The following is an 18,942-nucleotide window of genomic DNA, read 5'->3' as shown; positions in this document are numbered from 1 at the left end:
AGAGTAGAACCACATATCTTCTTCAATAATTCAGTGTAAAGTAGTTGTGAGGATGTTTTATGACTCATCAGATATCCAGCTGACAAGGGGCTATATCGGTAAGTACATATTTTCAGTCTTGGATCTGAGTTTCAGGTGAATTACTTGTGCTTTTTGTCTGCAGTTATATATAATTTGATCAAAGTAAAATATGTAATTTCAGTGCTGCTATGTCGTATCATTATGAATAAAAAATATTTCATGATCCTGTTTTATTTTGTGTTTTTCTGTGCAAAGTATTGAGCTAATTGATCAGATTTTGTTTGTGAGAACTAGCATCTGAATCAAATCTGAGCCTTAACTGTCTACTGTGTTTATCCTATAGAGGGCAGAAGTAACTTCTGAAGTTATAACATCACAAACGAGAAATTTCTTGTCAAAATTCAAAATCGCCCCAGATTATAACAAATCAAAATTTCAGACAAGAATGTGACTTTATAAGCTGAATTAATAACACGGTATTCAATGCCTTACCTTACTTTGGTCAAGTAAGACTATTAGTGCAAATTGTTATCTTACCAAAGTACTGTGAAGATAGCTGTTAGTAGCCACATCTCATATGCATGTGGGTTATCAACCCAGTAAGATATTCCATCAGACTGATACCATTATTTTCAAGTATTAATCTTTAAGTTACCAGTACATATAAGTGGTTTCTCCCATTAATGGGGTCTTTGAAGCTAGTGATAACATCATTTATCCATTGGTACACGCCCAGACATGTTTTACACTGAATAAGGTCAACATGGTGCTTGGGGGGAAGAAAAGTGTCAAAGTGTTGCTTTGCTTAGGATTCCATTAGGATTACCTCATGTGTGACTTGTGAGAACAAAGAACTTTTAGCTACTCCAAATTTTGGCAGGAGTTTATGTACTTTTTCTTATCAGAATCAGATGTATTTATTTAACCCATTGGTATCACAAAGCAGGGAGGGGTAGTCTACATTTGCTAATTCCAAAAACAGGACTACTGACGCAGGCAGGCATTATACTGTTTCTACCTTCTACCATCAAAGTTTGCGATATGCCATGGACCAAACCAAATGGAGTCCAAACCTGTTCTTGCAATTTTTGCATTACTCCACCATCATCCCTGTGCCCAAAAAGCCAAGGCCAACAGGACATAATGACTACAGACCCGTTACCCTGACCTCTGTGAAGTCTTCTCTATGAAGTCTTTCGAGCGCCTGGTGCTGGCACACCTTAAATCCATCACAGACCCTCTACTGGACCCCCTGTGGACGATGCAGTTAACATGGCCCTCCACTTCACCCTACAGCACCTGGACTCCCCAGCATCCTATGCCATTTGTGGACTTCAGCTCTGCCTTCAATACCATCATCCCCGCCCTGCTTCAGGACAAGCTCTCCCAGCTGAACGTGCCTGATTCTACCTGCAGGTGGATCACAGACTTCCTGTCTGACAGGAAGCAGTGCGTTAAGCTGGGAACACAGTCCGGTCCATCAGCACTGGATCACCCCAGGGCTGCGTCCTTTCTCCTCTGCTCTTCTCACTGTACACCAACAGCTGCACCTCCAGTCATCCGTCCGTCAAACTCCTGAAGTTTGCGGACGACACCACCCTCATTGGGCTCATTTCTGGTGGAGACGAGTCTGATTATAGGTGGGAAGCGACCAACCTGGTGACCTGGTGCAGCCAGAACAACCTAGAGCTCAATGCTCTTAAGAAAGTGGAGATGGTTTTGGACTTCAGGAAGAATACAGCCCCACTCACCCCCATCACCCTGTGTGACTCCCCAGTCAACACTGTGGAGTCCTTCCGCTTCCTGGGGACTATCCTCTCCCAGGACCTCAAGTGGGAACTGAACATCAGCTCCCTCACCAAGAAAGCACAACAGAGGATGTACTTCCTACGGCAGCTGAAGAAATTCAACCTGCCAAAGACAATGATGGTGCACTTCTACACAGCCATCATTGAGTCCATCCTCACCTCCTCCATCACCATCTGGTACGCTGCTGCCACTGCCAAGGACAAGAGCAGGCTGCAGCGTATCATCCGCACTGCTGAGAAGGTGATTGGCTGCAATCTGCCTACCCTCGAGGACCTGCACACCTCGAGGACCCTGAGGCGAGCGAGGAAGATTGTGGCCGACTTCTCCCACCCTGGTCACTCCCTGTTTTAGTCACTCCCCTCCGGCAGAAGGCTGCGGTCCATCAGGACCAATACCACACGCCACAAAAACAGTTTCTTTCCTTCCGCTGTTGGCCTCTTCAACAAGGCCAAGGGTTCACACTGACTTCATGACTCAATGTCCTTAAAACACACTGCTTTTTGCACTGCACTACACAATCTTGTACCATTTGTATTTTTTTTCATATTTTTTTTTAATATATATATATATATATTTTTTTTTTTATTCCACTTAGTATTGCTAGTTATGCACCCTTAGTATAGTTAGTCCTCATATTTAAATTTTAGATTCCTATATGTTTGATGTTTGCACCTTCCTGCCAAAGCAAATTCCTTGTCTGTGCAAACTTTCATGGTGAATAAAACCCATGATTCTAAAGTCATAATAATTCACATACTTGTGTGGGTATACGGGGAATACAGTATGGACATCTATAGTATCTGGATTGTCTGGTGTGAAGTATTGTACAGTGTAGCCTGCAGCACTGACACAGACTCATTTTGACATCTATACGGTACATGTAAACTCCCTTTGAGATTGAATTTGATTTGAATTCGTGAGATCTCAAAACATAATTGGAGCAAAACGTCTAGCCTACTGCACAGCTTAGTCACACCAATGACCAAACCTGGGACCCAGGTCATGATCCTGCTAAAGGAGTGAGTGTGTGGGTAGTGTCTTCTTGCCCAAGGACCGTTCAACGTCTAGCTCCTTCACTACTGTCCATATGTGCTGCTCTGAGGGCCACTCTGGACCAGCCTACTTCACATGCACCCTGGCATTATGAAACAACTCGTTTTTGTTACCCTTGGTTTAAAGGTTATCACTTGAAGTAGTTCCTGCTCTCTTTATTTTGCTTATCTAAGCTATGCGGCTGATTTACTTGGTACTTAAGGTGAAGTGGTTTCATATGAATAATATTTCAGGCTGTTAAAGGAGGAGTTGAAGTAGGTATGCAATCATATATAAGGACTTGTGGATCCTGTGTTGGGCAGCTAATGAGACAAGATGAAGTCTGCTGTTGTGCTGTTTGCCTTAGTGGCTATTTCTGAGTGCCTCATCAAGTAAGTTGTTTCACCTGGAGTTTTGTAGTAAATAGCTGTCTGTGTGTTTGTGTGTGGACGTTTGTCTGGATGTTTGTGTCTGTGTGTAAGTGAAGTCCCCAAATCAGTTCATATGATTACACACCGGTTCTTAAGTTGGTCTGTTTATCCAGTACAGTGATCTGTTTTGCTTATTACCCTTTATTAGTTGTGTCTATGCACAGCATATATTCAATTACTTTATACTATTTTGTATTTATAAATTTCTATATTATTTTCACACTTTGTCACTTTGCTTTCCTTACTAAAGTTTGGAATGGACTTCTGAACCTCTCCACATGGGCTTTTGCACAAACTGTATGTAAGCATGTGTGTTTTAACTGTGTGGTCCAGGGTTCCTCTGATCAAGAGTAACATGGCCAGCAAACTCCTGGAGGAGAAGGACCTGCCTGAGAATTACAAGAGGAAGTATCAACCCAGAGTCAGGTTGAACCCCAGATTGGCATCAAACATAAACGTGCCAATGACTTACGACCCACTGGTGAAGTCAAAGAATCATTCTCTTTTGATTAATTATCTCGCTCAGAATACAGTATCTGGTGAACAAATGCAAGATTATTGATCAATATTCCCTGTATTTCTGGACTCACAACACAGTTGACGTATTACGGAGTCATTTCCATTGGTACCCCCCATCAGTCTTTCAAGGTGCTCTTTGACACGGGGTCATCTGACTTGTGGGTGCCCTCCATCAACTGCGGCAGTCCAGCCTGCAGTAAGTGTGGTATAGAACCTACCAACAGGGTGCATGTTAGGACTCTCCAATCAAAAGATTAGGTAAGGCAACCTGCTGTACCAATAGTTTTTTGGCACTCTCTCTCTCTCACTTACAAGATGCTCATGCCAAGTTCAACTCCTCCGCATCCTCCACCTTCAAGTCCAACAGCCAGACTATCTCCATCCAATATTACACTGGCAGCATGACAGGGGTGGAAGGATATGACACCATACAGGTAAGGAAACACTCATCTTTGCCATCATGCCAATTATTCCGAATCCTTGATATTATGAGATGGCTTGCTACACCCAGGTACATGCTAGTCCATGACTATGCAAGTAGTGAAACTCCCCTGATATGCTTTTTCAGGGGCCAAGCATGAATCTTTGTCACGTACACCGTCGTGTTCATCATTCCGAAAGTTCAAAGATCAAACTGACAACTGGAAATGTTTTTTACTTAGTACAAGCATGAATGGAAAGAATGAAGTCAACGTCATACAACGTACTTCTTGAGAAGGCTATGTCATGCTCTGTGTGTGTTTTGCTCTCAGCTTGGTGACCTGTATGTGGAGAAACAGGTGTTTGGCCTGAGTACATACGAGGATTCCTTCCTTGAGTATGTGCCGTGGGACGGGATCATGGGCTTGGCCTACCCACAACAAGCAGTCGAGACAGGCAGAACCTTCCTCGCCAATATGTTTGACCAGGGCAAGAACCCTCAGAACATGTTCTCAATCTACCTGAGCAAGTGAGGGTTGTCTGAAAAAGCCGTGTGTGAAGGAGCTTCTCTCTTTTGTCCTCAGTATGAATATTGTGTATTTTGTTTGGTGTTCTGTGACCCTCAAGCTCAGAGGAAGGCAGTATGATCATCTTTGGAGGAATAGACCCCATCTACTTCACCGGAGGCATCCAATGGATCCCTGTCCTTCAAACCACTGGCTACTGGCAGATTGCTGTTACCAGGTATAGGGGTGGGGTTAATGATCAGTTGTTGAATCATGAATCATTATTTACCGTCATAGACATCACCTGCAAAATCTTATCAGTCAAAATGAACCCTCACATGTTTTGTCAATGCCAACTAATGTTGTTTCACCTCAGACACTGGGTTGTGTCTGCGTTCAAGATATAACAGGAAAAGTACTGAATATTTGTAATACTGTTTGCTTGTGGCAGCATCACCGTCAATGGGAATACGGTGGCGTGTTCAGGGGGCTGCCAGGCTGTGGTAGACTCGGGCACAGCCCTCATTGTTGGGCCAGCCAAAGACGTCGGCAACTTGAACGGCTGGGTTGGCGCCTACACAGACCAGGATGGCAATGTGAGTGTGGTACTTCTGAGTCTACTGACACAGTAACCATCATAATCACTCAATATGGCTACAACATGCATCAAATGTAGTAAATGGGGGGGTCAGATGGCTGAGTGGTTAGGGAATCGGGCTATTACCGGGTTGCCAGTCCGATTCCTGCTGTGGAATTAGGCTGTGCTTAATGACGTTGTGTCCTTGGGCAAGGCACTTCACCCTACTTGCCTTGGGGGAATGTCCCTGTACTTACTGTAAGTCGCTCTGGATAAGAGCGTCTGCTAAATGACTAAATGTAAATGTTTTTTGCTTTCTTCACAGGTCATTGTGAGCTGTGAGAACATTGACGTCATGCCTGACATCGTCTTCAACATCAACGGCTACAGCTTCTCCCTCCCTCCATCTGCCTACGTTTACACTGTGAGTTCCTTCCGACGACAAAGAAATATTCTGTCAATAAAAAATGAGTATAACCCAGAAGAAATGCAATCAAAGGCACCTGGCACATGGTCTTTACACCATATGTCATGGCAGACACCTAAGCTGGTAACTAAGGTCTGAAGCTATTCATATTATTGGAAACATGAATTTCACGACGCCCTGCCCCTTCCTTTACCTCCTCCTCAGAATGGCGACAGCTGCACCACTGGGTTGGAGATGGCCCCGGGAACATGGACTCTGGGAGAAGTCTTTATGAGACAGTTCTACACCGTCTTTGACATAAGCAACAACGTGGTGGGCTTTGCCCCAGCCGTATGAGTCAGCCACCCAGAGACCCCACCCAGTCACCTTTACTGTTAATCGTTACTGTTTACATCTGACAGGAAGAATCGGAGGAAGGCTGGTCTAAAATCAATCTGTAAATCAATACATTTGTGCTTTTGACGCTTATAAAAATGAATGTTTACGTTAACTAGATGTGTTCCTCTCGAGTAACTCCAGAGGTATGGCAATGGTGGTCGAATTTGTTGAATTTATGGTGCACCATTGGTTCTGCTGGGCATGGACCCACTTTTTGTTTGTGTGTGTGTAACTTTCTGCTGCAGTGGTAGCCTGTGTTCAGAATGTTCTCCACTAGGTGTCAGTAATACGAGGGTCATGTGACTGGGTGGGGGCTGTGTATGAGTCACCTCTTTAGATTCAGTCAACAGACAGACACCTGCCAATCATTTTTCATCAGTGGGCACGCACCACCTTTCATGCCATCTGGGTACAGTCAGCGGATATGGAATCAGGTCATTCTTGAATTCCCCCGCTTGGTAAATTCTAATTATGAACTGCTCTTGCATGGTGTACATGATATATCTTTAAATAAAATCTGCTTTGCGTGTATGAAATGTTTTTTTCAATGTCATGAGGCTTAATAACCATATGCATGTGCCATATGCACAATGATACCAGGACAATGATTCAACTGAACGTATACTATACGCTCCTAATTGAGTAATCCCTTGTTCACATAGTAGTCGTTCGAGTGTTTCTTTTTTTGCCGATTTGCATTTTCCCTAGGGCATCAACCCCTAAGCCTACTTGTGCTCCGAAAGCACTTGGTAGTTTTGCATAGGTTGTTGTGGTGCAAACAATGTAACATGAGACACCTGGCATCACTGAATCAGATGCTGTAGCAGTCCCTCTGGAGGCCTCTCCTGAATCATTCATCCAGAGGAGAAGCTTCTTTTACTGGAAACAGGGCTCTCTGGCAGGTATAAGCTGGACCCGTACTGATCTATTTACAGTCAGGATACCCATCATCCCCTGACTCAGATAGTGCACTTTATTCCTACAGTGAGTCAACAACACAGATAGGTGTCCTAACATTTTATCCTACCCGTCAGATTCTCCTTCCAGGACTTAAGTTACAGTTAGAGTTAGAGCTATAGTTTTGTGCTACGGTGGGACATGTTCTTGACGTGACTTAAGTGGAACCGTCATGGACATGGAGGGAGAAAGCACTTCATCTGTGGGTGTGTCTATTACCGAACACTTTACGAAGTACACTGCAATACAGTGCACTGCAATACAGTGCACTTACATCTGTAGTGCACTCCGTCGCTGATTAGTGCTGTCTCAAATGGAACACTTACGTTGACCACTTGGCAGAAGTGACGGACGCAAATCTGCTCGCGGCACCCACGAATCTAAGGCGGAAGTGACATACTCAAATCTGCTCGGGAGTCATTTTGTCCGCCATTATTTTAGAAATTAAATGAAAAGCTGCCGAAAGGGCTCCTCCTCTTCCGCTACGTAGCCAAAATGGCACCCGTTTAGGGCGAGTAGTGTCCATCGTTGTACACTGCATTGCAGACCGTTTGCAGTGCGCCATCCGGGTACTTTCAGTGCCCTGAATTCTGCTGGTTCTGTCAGTGTAAGCCCTAAGCACTGAAAGTCAGTGCTCGAAGTGCACAAGTGCTCGGTAGTAGACACAGCCATTGTCTGTATCAGGGGAGCTCCTCAGGACGCTACATTACCTGAGGCAAACGGTCCAATAAACATCCAGCTACATCAAACGGTGTTTCCAGAAAGTGAACAGATGGTTGTGTGCAATAAATATTAACCTAACTCCCCACGCAAGCCTCGTTTCCGCCTCTGTGTCGAGGCCTTTTCGCTGTTTCACCACAAAGTAACCACCGTGAAAGCCATTAGGCTAATTGAGCCTGGGTCGGCTAGGCTGTTACATTTGCTGCAGTCTGATATCAGCACAAATAAGCTAACCTTAGATATGAGTGATATCTCACTGGGGTCTTTCTCACCGCACTTGAGTCATGACCTTGAGCGTAAAACAAGAGGATACAACATGTAATCTTCGCGTTAACATCCTATTGTTACATGAATAAGCAATTTCAGTTTTATTTCACAGGTACACTGTATCTACAAGACATTTGGGGAAATAACAGTGTTTAGCATACACAAGTTTTACAGGGTATTTGTCAGTGACATCAGTACATGAAAGGAACAGGCACAGATAAAGGTTTGACATCACTAGTAATGGCTACAACAAAGACACGTTACATAGATACAAATAAATAACACTGTAACAGTTTTTGAATATCAAGTGTATATGGGAGATATTACGACTGATACACACATTCTGTACAATACTCATTACTCAAAACAAAAGTCATTTAACAAGATAAATCTTAATGGAGAGAAAATAGCTTTCACAGTGGTTCCAGAAAAAGACTATCAATTTATTCTATTAAATGTCTATATCAATAACCAAATTCTATCAAGGGTTATAGTAGGTTATACTACAATTCCTGTATCATATATTCAGGCTACAATTGACAACTGCTAGTACGCAAGCACATACATGTCTTGTAATCTCTTGATACTTATAGATAGCATTACTGTATGGAGTATAGTATTACTGTAATATTGTACATGTTCAGATATGACCCTGTGGGTACATACTGTACAGAAATGCAAAAAGAATGTCTAAAGTATGCATATATTATTATTATTACTCTGTTGTTATTGGCTAAACCATTCACTTAAAAACAAGCTCAATGGTTGCTAATGCCCTATGTGGAAGTAGATCATCATGTAAGAATAGAGAACCTGTCTAGGGGTGTGGCTTGGTACTTAAATTACAATAGCAACAGGTTTCAGGTTGAGGGAGAGATGCTCAAGTGGACAAGCTGTCAGTCAAGTTGCATCATCAAGTTTGGAGTGAATGCAGTTTACTTAATAGCTGCAGAGTAAGTATTATCCTTGAAACTAGAAACCTGAAAGCCTCAATTAACAGTTAGGTTAAATCAAAGTTTAACTGTGGGTATAATGTCAAGCTATTTTCCAAAGCTTGTGTCTACTCTTTCTTTGAGTGAAACCATGTTTGGCCTGTGAGCCATATTGATATACAGTCTGCAACAAGTGAACAACAACAGGACAAAGTGTGTGACTCAGTCTGTTCAGCAGCTGTGACACACTATGGTATTAGCTGGACTAGCACTAGCTACTATTTCTAACAGTGTTTATGAGACGATTGGCCGCTGGCATTTGTTTGTTTGCTTTGGGGATGTAAAATGATGCAAGAGGTACTCGAGAAGTACTCTGTGGCAAGTTACAACACTCATTGGTCTCCTTCTGGGGCTATCCGGCTGTCAGGCACACACACAAGATCAAACTTGAATTCCAACACAGCAGCCTCACACAAGTGACTAAGTGATAGAGGGTATTTTTAGCCTAGTGATTCAATCTTACTAGCAGCAAGTACAGGAGCAATGTAATTTCCGATACAATGATTCAGATACAGTATATTCCATCTACATGTCAATCGATAAATGATTATGGATTTGTGGCTTGAACTGTATCATAAACAAAACAACATATTGAATGCACAGTTATGACATGTTTGAAGACATAGAACACAAAGATTGCTACAGAAGGTGGAGAGAACAGATCCTCATTTGGTTAGCCTCGTGGCAAGACAGTTAGTGTAAAAGTTACCTCAAAATAAATCTACTTACTAAACTGATATGCATATGGAGAGCGTCATTCGTTTAGTCTGTCAGTCAGTCATCTTTGCTTGATAGAAAAGGCTGAGTATTTTGAAGTTTATGATGGTGGGGATCGTCCCGAGGTCTCCTCACACCACCATCGGGGTGTCGGAGCACACAGAGCTTATGGACTCGGCATCCGACCTCCTCCTCTCTCCCTCTCTCCTGTCCTCGTGCCACTCGTCCTCCTCCTCCCCAATGGGGTTGAGCCTTCCATTCTGCTCCAGCAGGTGCTTGGGGTCCAGAAAGGCTATGTGCCGGTTAAAAGGCACCTTGGCACCCCCCTCATCTCCATCTAGCCCCGCCTCCTGGTTGGTGGGGGTCACACTGACGGTGGAGGAGTGGCTGTCCCCCGGGGCGCTCTTGGACAGGCCCTGACCTGGGCAGCAGACACAGTTGCAGGGAGTGAGGTAGAGGTAGATGAACACCATCACTATACTGGCCAGACAGCCCGCCAGGGTGGTGTAGGCTGTCTTCATGCCCTCCAGACCTGCGATCATGGTGAAGTTGTGCACCATCACTGTAACGTACAGGGTCTCGTTCTGGGAGTCCCCCTCGGCGTAACAGGTGTAGACCCCTGAGTCCATCACCTGGATGGGGCCGATCCGCAGATTGCCATCAGGAAGCAACACAGCGCTTTGGTTCTCAAAGGACACTTCAGCATTCTTTGGTAGGTCCCAACTCTTCTGCATGTCTTTCTGTTTGGTGTCACAATCCAACACCACATACTGCTCCAAGTAAGTGATCTGATCCATGATCTTTACTGCGCTACAGTTTAGGTGCTGCTTGTTCAGATCCAAGATGGCCGACTTCTCCTTGCCTGGTAGTAAACAGATGTGTTCATCCCTGTAGTCAACGACAGAGCTGAACTCACGGAGGTTCCAGAGCGCCACCATGGTGTACATCTCACAGCTGCAAGGCAGTGAGTTGTTATGGAAGTACAGGCTATTCTTAATCCAGGCAGGAAGCACCTGCAGCTCTTGGATGGACAGAACTTTGATCTTGTTGGAGGACACGTCCAGCAGGGTGAGGGCCTCCAGGCGACTTTTCTCCTTCACCAGCTCCAGGGGGAAGCGCTGGATCTGGTTCCGACTCAAGTAGAGCTTCTGCAGACTCATGAGGCCCACAAAGGCCGAGCGGTCGATCTGGGAGATGTGGTTGTTGTAGAGCAGCAGCACCTCCAGGCTTTCCAGGGGTTCGAAGATGAACTCCTCCAGTATCCGTAGGCCGTTAGAGGACAGGTCCAGGTAGCGCAGCTTGGTGACGTGGTGGAAGGCCTCGGAGGAGAGGAAGATGAGCCCGTTGTGGCTGAGCAGGAGGCTGTGCAGCCGGCTCAGCCTGATGGGGGTCCACTCGGCTCTCAGGTGGCTAATGTTGTTGAAGCTGAGGTCTAACACAGCAGCATAGCGGGGCAAGGCCAGTGGAACGCTGGTCAGGTTCATCCTGGAGCAGCTGACGATGTTGCTGGCGCACACGCAGGTTTTGTGGCAGTTGAGGGAGCTGGCTGTTGATTCCGGTGGCAATTGAATGGCCAGGATCAACAGAGCAAAGAGCCCTCTGGTCAACACTGGAGCATCCATGGCATAGGGTGGAAAACAGGATTGCCCACTCACCATCTCAGTGTAAGTCACTGGGCAAGAGGTTTGAGGTAGGTTTTTAAGCTTCAGTTTCAGTCTTCATAATTCCTTTGAAGCTGCTTAAAGACATCATCAATTACCCATGGAGCTGTAAAGATAACTTATGTTGTTAGATTTTCAAATAACAGAAAGTAAAAGAAAATATTGCCTTTATAAATGGCATAACATCTGTGCATAGGTCCTATGTATGTAGGCTGTCAGGGATTGACTCTGGGACCAAAGCCAAGACTGTCATGCATACATCTACATTTAGCCATGCGCACATAAATGCCCCAGCGCACAGGGGTGCATTGCACCACAAGACCGGCAACTGAGGGTCCGATTAAAACTTACTCTATACGTTTACATGCAGATTTTAACATTAATTCATCTTTTTTTACTCCTGAAAATGTACTCTTCTTACATTGCACTTCCTACAGTAATTTCAAGCGTTACATATCCCCTTGTGCATTTAAACCCATCAGAGTTAATGACTAGGGTGTACAACTCCAACACAATTCATTGGCTACGTGAAATGGTGCTAGGATACACCAAACACATAATTGTACACAGGGCCATGTAAAGCTTAAATTTTCAATTTGTCTAGCTACATAAAATAATTGATCCACATGTGTTCTGTTACCTTCCGTTCCGTTGCCTGCGTCTCAAGACATAAACCGAAGGTCTAGGTAAATTTCTTGAACATCGCAGAAACCGAAATAATGCAAGTTAGAAATATTTAGTTTAATAAAACCATAATTTGCACGTATCCGTATGATATCTTTAAGACTATATCAGTTAACAGTGCCGCGATGCCAAGCCCTCTGTGCAGTATCGTAGAAATCCAGCGGTCTGTTTGCCAAATGGAAAATCGGACTGGATCAAGCAAGAAGGACGCTCATAGGTGCGCTGCTACACACGCAATAGGCAATGCCCTCATGTCAGTAGAACTGAGTTTTTTCTCAGTTCACTCAGTCAGTATTGCCAAGAAAAAAGGCGTATATAACATTTTAGCCTTCATTAACATAATTCTAATGTCCAGCCAGCCAGGCTTTTGTGCAGCTACAGAATGAGTGTTCACACAGCGACACAGTGAACATCTGTGTCGCATTGCAATAATGAGCCGAACAGGCTGAGGTGAGAAGCTGTGTGACATCCAATCAGTAAATCAGAAATATAACTTGTATTTGATCTGTAAAATTGGAACTGGAAAAAGTATTAGTAGAGTAATGTTCATGGTCATGAATCTCTGGCACTTTTCTTCACGAGTTCAACTCAATTATGACCTTCAGCAAAGACAAGTTGTCCCTGTCCTTTTGGGAAGCACAAAGGAAGATTGAGTCCTGAACCTAAATGACAAATTGCACTGTGAGTCACTGTGTATCCTCGGTCCAATGTGCATTTGACAATTAAAATGTTCGTCCTCACTGTCTGTATGTTTCCTGAACAAAAGGTGTCCTTGAAGGGGGTTTAGCTTATCTCTCCTGTGCAGCAGGAGACAGGACAGCCTGTCCTTAGTGAACATCAACTAAACCCTCGTGGTGCAGCCCTCTGGGAGCCTGCTGGGTCAGGTCTATCCTGTTCTGTTGGAGCTGCAGCCGATGGAGAAGGATTGGACATGCATGTCTCTGTGTGTGTTGACAGACCTACAGGAAAATCATGTGGTAAATGAGGTGGACCTAGTTGAAACTCTTAGATTAAATTTTCCACAAATGGCATCGCTGACATTGATTTCTATGGTGTGCTACATAGGCTATTTGGTTTGTCATAAGGTACTTGTGAGGAAGTCTCTTGAGATTATTTTTACCTGATTGACTGTTCTCAAATGACACAAAATATGTCACTTGAGCTTGTACAGTGAAGAATGTCTATGGAGTTGGTTTCCATGGAAGCCAAGGTCAATGATAGGTGGCTGCAGCCGTGGCATCAAGGAGAGAAAGTACAGCGAAAGGTGTGTGTGTTCATGTGTGCTTGTCAGTGTGTGTGGATGTGTGTAATTATGTGTGTGTATGTGGATATGTGAGTGTGTGTGTGTGTGAGTGGGTGTGTGCGCGTTGTGTGTTGTTGATGTCTGGCAGTCAGTTATAGTGCATGAACAGTCCATAATAGGCATTGCTGAGCCACAGTCACACACAGGAAAATGTGTATTCCTGTGTGCACAGTAAAGATAGTCTTCTGAGGGACAAATAAGTATTGATGAGTAGGTTTATAAACCATTGAAAGTTGGTATTGAAAGTTGACATCCTGTGTTGAGTTTGTTGATGGACAGGTCGCTGGTGACAGGTAACCATGGCAGGGTTAGGATCAGGGATCATGTCACTGACACGTCACAGCAGCTCCTCTGGTGATGGCAAATTCATTCTTAGGTCTTACCTTGAACCCAAGTCTGTCACTGTGTGAATATGTATGTGTTATAAAGTGGTTTATGACTATATATATAATGATTATTGATCATTATACATTCATGTATTTATTTAGAGCCCTTCTGTCACCTGGCTGGATAATACTAGTAGGATAATTAAATTAAGGACCCTGGAAAATTGGCCCCTATCAACTTTCACAGATCAAATGTAGCCTGTCAGCTTTGAGCAAATCCTCCAAGGGCAGATGTTATTATATTTTGTCAGTTTTGAGAAAAAGGACCAGTCTAGAAAAGACTGAGTCTAGAAAGAACCAGAAAGCACGGATGATATTGATGAAGAATGGATATCCACATTTCATGAGGGCAATAGCTTTGAATTATAACCACTTCATGGATGTAATGAAGGAGTTGTCTGCTTTGGAGACATTGCAAGACAAGAATGTGTACTGTAGAGCTGATCAGAGCCATCTCACAACCTTCAGTGGGACCTTTTTAGTGGTGTGAAGGTCTGAAAGCTTGTTAATTAATCGTATTGATCAGCGCAATGGGAGGCTCCCACAAGGCCACCCAGTCTGATTCATCATCTTGTCCTCTCACTGAACTCCACCATGGAGGTGCAAGAACCAGAGAACCAGCCCCCCACTGCCTTTCCTTTCTCTCTACCTGTGCCCAAACAAGCTGGATATTTTAGACGGCTTGTTCGGCTTGTTGTAGTTATGACTCCAGTCTCCCCCTTTGTTTTTGGATAGATGATTCTAGAGGGATCCTTGTTGTACAATTCCATTCTGTATATGGTTTTTCTGACACAAAGGCATTGCGTATTTGTGATCCTAAGCCACCAGCTGGAACGATATTTCGCCCCAGCTCCCTTTTCACAAGAGCAAGGTTAACCCCCAGCTTCATGAGAACGGGAAGGGCGAGCTACATTAATTGGGTTGCAAATTGAAAAGGAAAAGGTCAGACCTCTGTTCTGTACCACATTACAGCATGTGTCCCTCATCTTAACGAAACCAACCTGTCTGGAGTTTGGAGGAAGCCTTTACAAAAAAGGGTGTAACGTGTGTTCATTTTACATAACAGGTCAGCTGAGATCATACTGAACCTCCCCTCCCCCCTCCTCTGCACTGCCCAGCTGCAGCGCCCCCACCCCCTCTCCCTCACCCTCACCCCCACCTCCCTCCCCAGAGCTGCAGGAAGATCCAAGAAGGCCTCTAATGGTAGTAATTACTTCTGACTGTCAGAGGAGTAATAGCAGAGGTTGTAGCAGAGAAAGGGACAGCCAGCCCGGGTGGAGCCAAGAACCCAGTCCTCCCTTCCTCGGCAGAGTGATTCAGCTAGTCCTGCTGTCACAGCGGGGTTTAAACGTAAAGGAACCCGCTCGACGCTCGACGCTTCTCCTCTGATTTACTGCCAGGACCGTCCTGCATATTCAACAGTTAGTGACGTCCCTCTTCTGTGATTACACAGCAGCGACCTTTTATTATTAAACACGTGTTGCATTTTTAACTGGTAGAACCGAGAACAAGACCGATAGTGTCCCATTGTCAGGTGATCATGTGGAGTCCCTGGTGAGGGTTGTGATTTCCGACACCAGAGGTATCACAACACACCTCTCAGTGTCACAACAGTAGTCAGTAATCCTGGTAGGGGTGGAAGGGGGGGCATTTTGCCAGCAACATCTCAGGACAGCCAGGGTGCCTGTTGATCCGTCCCGGCGTCATGCGGAGGGCTGGGGGTGGTGAAGGCATGGCGCCATGGAGATTTACGATTCAGCCTGGTACATTATGGATGAGCAGCATTGGTGGGGCGACGACAGCCGAGAGGGGAAGGTAATCCATCACCCTGGCCTGTCGCCTGCAGACTGCACCCATAGATGGGATCTGTGTCAAGCCCGCTCTGCCCCAAAGCCAAGTACGACCCACCAGGACTAGGTTTGGGATTGGCAATGTGAATCCACGTTTGACGGATATCCTCTGTATTATTTGCGCATGTGCTGTACTGTATGAACCCTCCACGGCTGTATTGTATAAAACAAGGTCACAAGGCGCGCCCATGTGTGTTTACTTGTTACTGAAACACAGGCTGAAATTAAAGTGTCATCACTCACGGGCCTACGCCACGGTTTCTAGAATCCTCCTCACTGCCTTGACCCGCCGACATCACGTGGAGGTCAGGTTGCCCATTTCAAGGTTACTTAATGAGCCTCAGCTCATTGTTTTACACTGCCTTTGATGTCACAAATGTACATCCACACATGAGCACACACGTGCACACAGTAACAAGAGAACGAAAGGGTTTTGTTTAGGTAGAACTGAACACCCGTAGTGTCAGTCGGTCTACAGACACTGCAGCATGCCATACATGGCCAAGCGTGGGAAGACTTAATTGAACGGCCTCAGAGGAGTCGTTTTTCCCATGCTTTACATTGGCTTTGATTCCAGGGAGATTGAATGGCAGTACAGCAAATTAATGTGATTTGTTGACCTGGTTGAGAAGAAAGGAGAACTCAGACACAGGTAACTCCACGCCCAGTCTTACCTAGGACAAAAGAGAGGAAAGTGGTCCTTAATTGGTCTTTGATCTAATTTCAATATAAATTACTTTTGTATCGACATCTGTATTGGTGGTTATTTCTTGTAGAGCTGAAGATTGGCTAAGGTATGTAAATACTAGTGGTTGGCCGTTATCGGCATTAAAGCTTGTATTTTTGTTTAGCAAACCAGGTTGTCAAAGTACCCTTATGAGAACTTACCAGGTCAGTTACAGTAGGAAGAATATTAGAGTACAAATGTGCAAGAGCAGGAATACGTTTTTCCAGTGTGATATCATTTCACTGGAAAAGCACCGACCACACCTATCTGTAACTATAAGTACTCTCTGTCCTTTCCCCAAGGGAGTATCACAATTATATTCTGTAAAAAGACACCAAATGGAATCTTCTCTGAAAGTTGATACAAGGGACTGCAACAAGAGCCTGGCTTTTTTTTCCGTCATTCAGGGAGAGATCCATACTAACTGCATTCGTCAGGGAAATGTTAAACTCTCTTTGTCAGGGAAAGGAAACATGCATCTCCCTGTGTCTTGTGTCTTGTTGTGGAGATCCAACTTATCCCTCTGTCTTCTGAAGAGACCATCTAAGAAGTCATTTGTTTGGACAGGTTCTAGGGAATAGAATAAGAGAGATGACCGAGTGAAAGAGAAAGAGAGAGAGAGAGAGAGAGAGAGAGATGAGAGAGAGAGAGAGAGAGAGAGAGAGAGAGAGAGAGAGAGAGAGAGAGAGAGAGAGAGAGAGAGAGAGAGAGAGAGAGAGATGAGAGAGAGATGAGAGAGAGATGTAAATGGCTCCTTCAGATCTCTCAGGAGTACAGTATGTATTGCCTCTTCAGTGCTTGGCAATAGAAGAGTGCTCTTTCCTCGATGCCCAGAGATGCATCTTCCTTCTTACTGTAAACAGCAAACTGAAGGCAAAACACAAATAGTTTTCAAATGGATCTCTCGATACTGTTTACAGGAACTCTGTCAGTCTATCCAGTATACATGCAATACGTGGTAAAATGCCAAGTCAGATCAGGTGTGAACACATTGGCATTGAATCTCAAATTCTATCACCCAGGCAGTTAAATTAAAGGCATTAATAATGTGAGTGTGTGTGTGCCTGCAGTCATGCGATTGGGATGTTTTAAGGAGTGTTGCAGAGAACGAGACGGTGAGGAAATGGCTCCTTGAGTGCTTTCATTCATTTGCAGTGTTCAACAAAATAATTGTCCAGCCCAGCTGATTACATTAGCAGTTTTGTGCTATGTGTACTTCATGTGCACTTGTGGAAAACCAGCCCAGAATGGGTTGTCATTAGCGAGGAGCTACTCAAAGTCCCTGATCCCTGAGGTCTGGTTCAGCTGAAACTTGTTCTGCTCCGAGTGAGCTCCTGATTTGGCAGTGTTTTGTGCTATGAGACACTGCCACCACCTGGTTCAGACCCAGTATAGCCTTGGAGTTAGGTTGCAACTGTTCCTAGGCTGCACTATGAACCTGGATCAGAGGAGCAGGTCGTTTCTTGTCACAGCACTCCTGGCTCACTCAGAAAATGTACACTGAAACCTAACCTTATGTTGTTGTTTTACTGTGGCACAGGACTGATGTTACTCACGATGACTTGAGTTGTCCACCAGATAAGGGCTAGACTGTATCAGTCCACCCTGTTTAAAGCATCGCTGCAGCGTGGATGCGCAGGCTCTAGCAGATATAGCAGTGGTACCGAGATACTCCTGGGAGAGGCTGAGAGACACTGTGAGTGGGTGCAGCTCACAGTGGCCATTATTAATTAGCAGAGATATGTGACTTTTAAAACAGCAGTGACTGAAAGACCTGACCATTTGGTCGACTCGCTTATTATCGAGCACAGATATTTGTATCGAATGTATAAATAGACAACCTACCTGTATTATGGGTTTTATAATGGCAATACAATCAATCATAGCCCCATGGTCTGAAAGAAGTCTGGAATGGCCTGCGTATAATTATTTGCAAATAATGCTGAAATGTGGGTAATTTGATTCCTGCAAAGACTTGTTAGTATTAAATAAGAGCAGGACTTGTTAAGGTAAGGTTTAATAGCAATGCAAATGATTTAATCAGTACCACATGTAACACATTTTGAATGTTACCAAGTATACCACTCTTTCCCATACAAGAGGAGGTCACACCATAAGGTAGTTTGATTACATTGAAACCTTCCCATAGAGAAATGCAAGCAGAATGTTCCAGCCAGTCAAGTCTGTGTTATATGAGTGGGGGCAGGGCAACTTCCAGCCTACATCTGTAAGCAAAAGGGGTTAGATGGCTGAGCAGATATTAATCAGAAGGTTGCCGGTTTGATACCCGGCAGTGCAAAATGACGTGTCCTTGGGCAAGGCACTTCACCCTACTTGCCTCGGGGAAATGTCCCTGTACTTACTGTAAGTCGCTCTGGATAAGAGTGTCTGCTAAATGACTAAATGTAATGTAAATGTAAATTTAAAACGAGCGAAATGTAGACACCTGCGTAAAATTCTGCTTGATCAGTTTATAAAAAGCATCCTACAGAACATGAACACTAGATATCGTTTTAGGAAAGGCCAAATAACATGGCAAATGAACGAATGAATGAGGA

The 18,942-nt window shown here is 44.4% G+C and overlaps 2 protein-coding genes across 2 annotated transcripts; one reads left to right on the top strand and one right to left on the bottom strand.

The window, feature by feature from the left end:
• The first annotated feature begins 3,631 nt into the window (after positions 1 to 3,631).
• On the top strand, positions 3,632 to 6,632 carry LOC134026202 (pepsin A-like). Its single transcript, XM_062468755.1, has 8 exons — positions 3,632 to 3,774; positions 3,891 to 4,008; positions 4,128 to 4,246; positions 4,565 to 4,761; positions 4,860 to 4,976; positions 5,190 to 5,334; positions 5,641 to 5,739; positions 5,947 to 6,632. Exons 1-8 carry the CDS (start codon positions 3,649 to 3,651, stop codon positions 6,076 to 6,078), a joined length of 1,053 nt encoding a protein of 350 aa, XP_062324739.1. The 5' UTR covers positions 3,632 to 3,648; the 3' UTR covers positions 6,079 to 6,632.
• Positions 6,633 to 8,147: 1,515 nt separating this feature from the next.
• On the bottom strand, positions 8,148 to 12,334 carry LOC134019687 (amphoterin-induced protein 1-like). The gene is made up of 2 exons (XM_062460573.1): positions 12,075 to 12,334; positions 8,148 to 11,540 (listed from the first exon to the last, which is right to left on the bottom strand). Exon 2 carries the CDS (start codon positions 11,429 to 11,431, stop codon positions 9,905 to 9,907), a length of 1,527 nt encoding a protein of 508 aa, XP_062316557.1. The 5' UTR covers positions 11,432 to 11,540; positions 12,075 to 12,334; the 3' UTR covers positions 8,148 to 9,904.
• Positions 12,335 to 18,942: the final 6,608 nt, after the last annotated feature.

This window comes from Osmerus eperlanus, chromosome 1 (genome assembly GCF_963692335.1).
Source record: "Osmerus eperlanus chromosome 1, fOsmEpe2.1, whole genome shotgun sequence".
Lineage (NCBI taxonomy): Eukaryota > Metazoa > Chordata > Actinopteri > Osmeriformes > Osmeridae > Osmerus > Osmerus eperlanus.
This window is presented reverse-complemented; position numbering and strand designations above follow the sequence as displayed.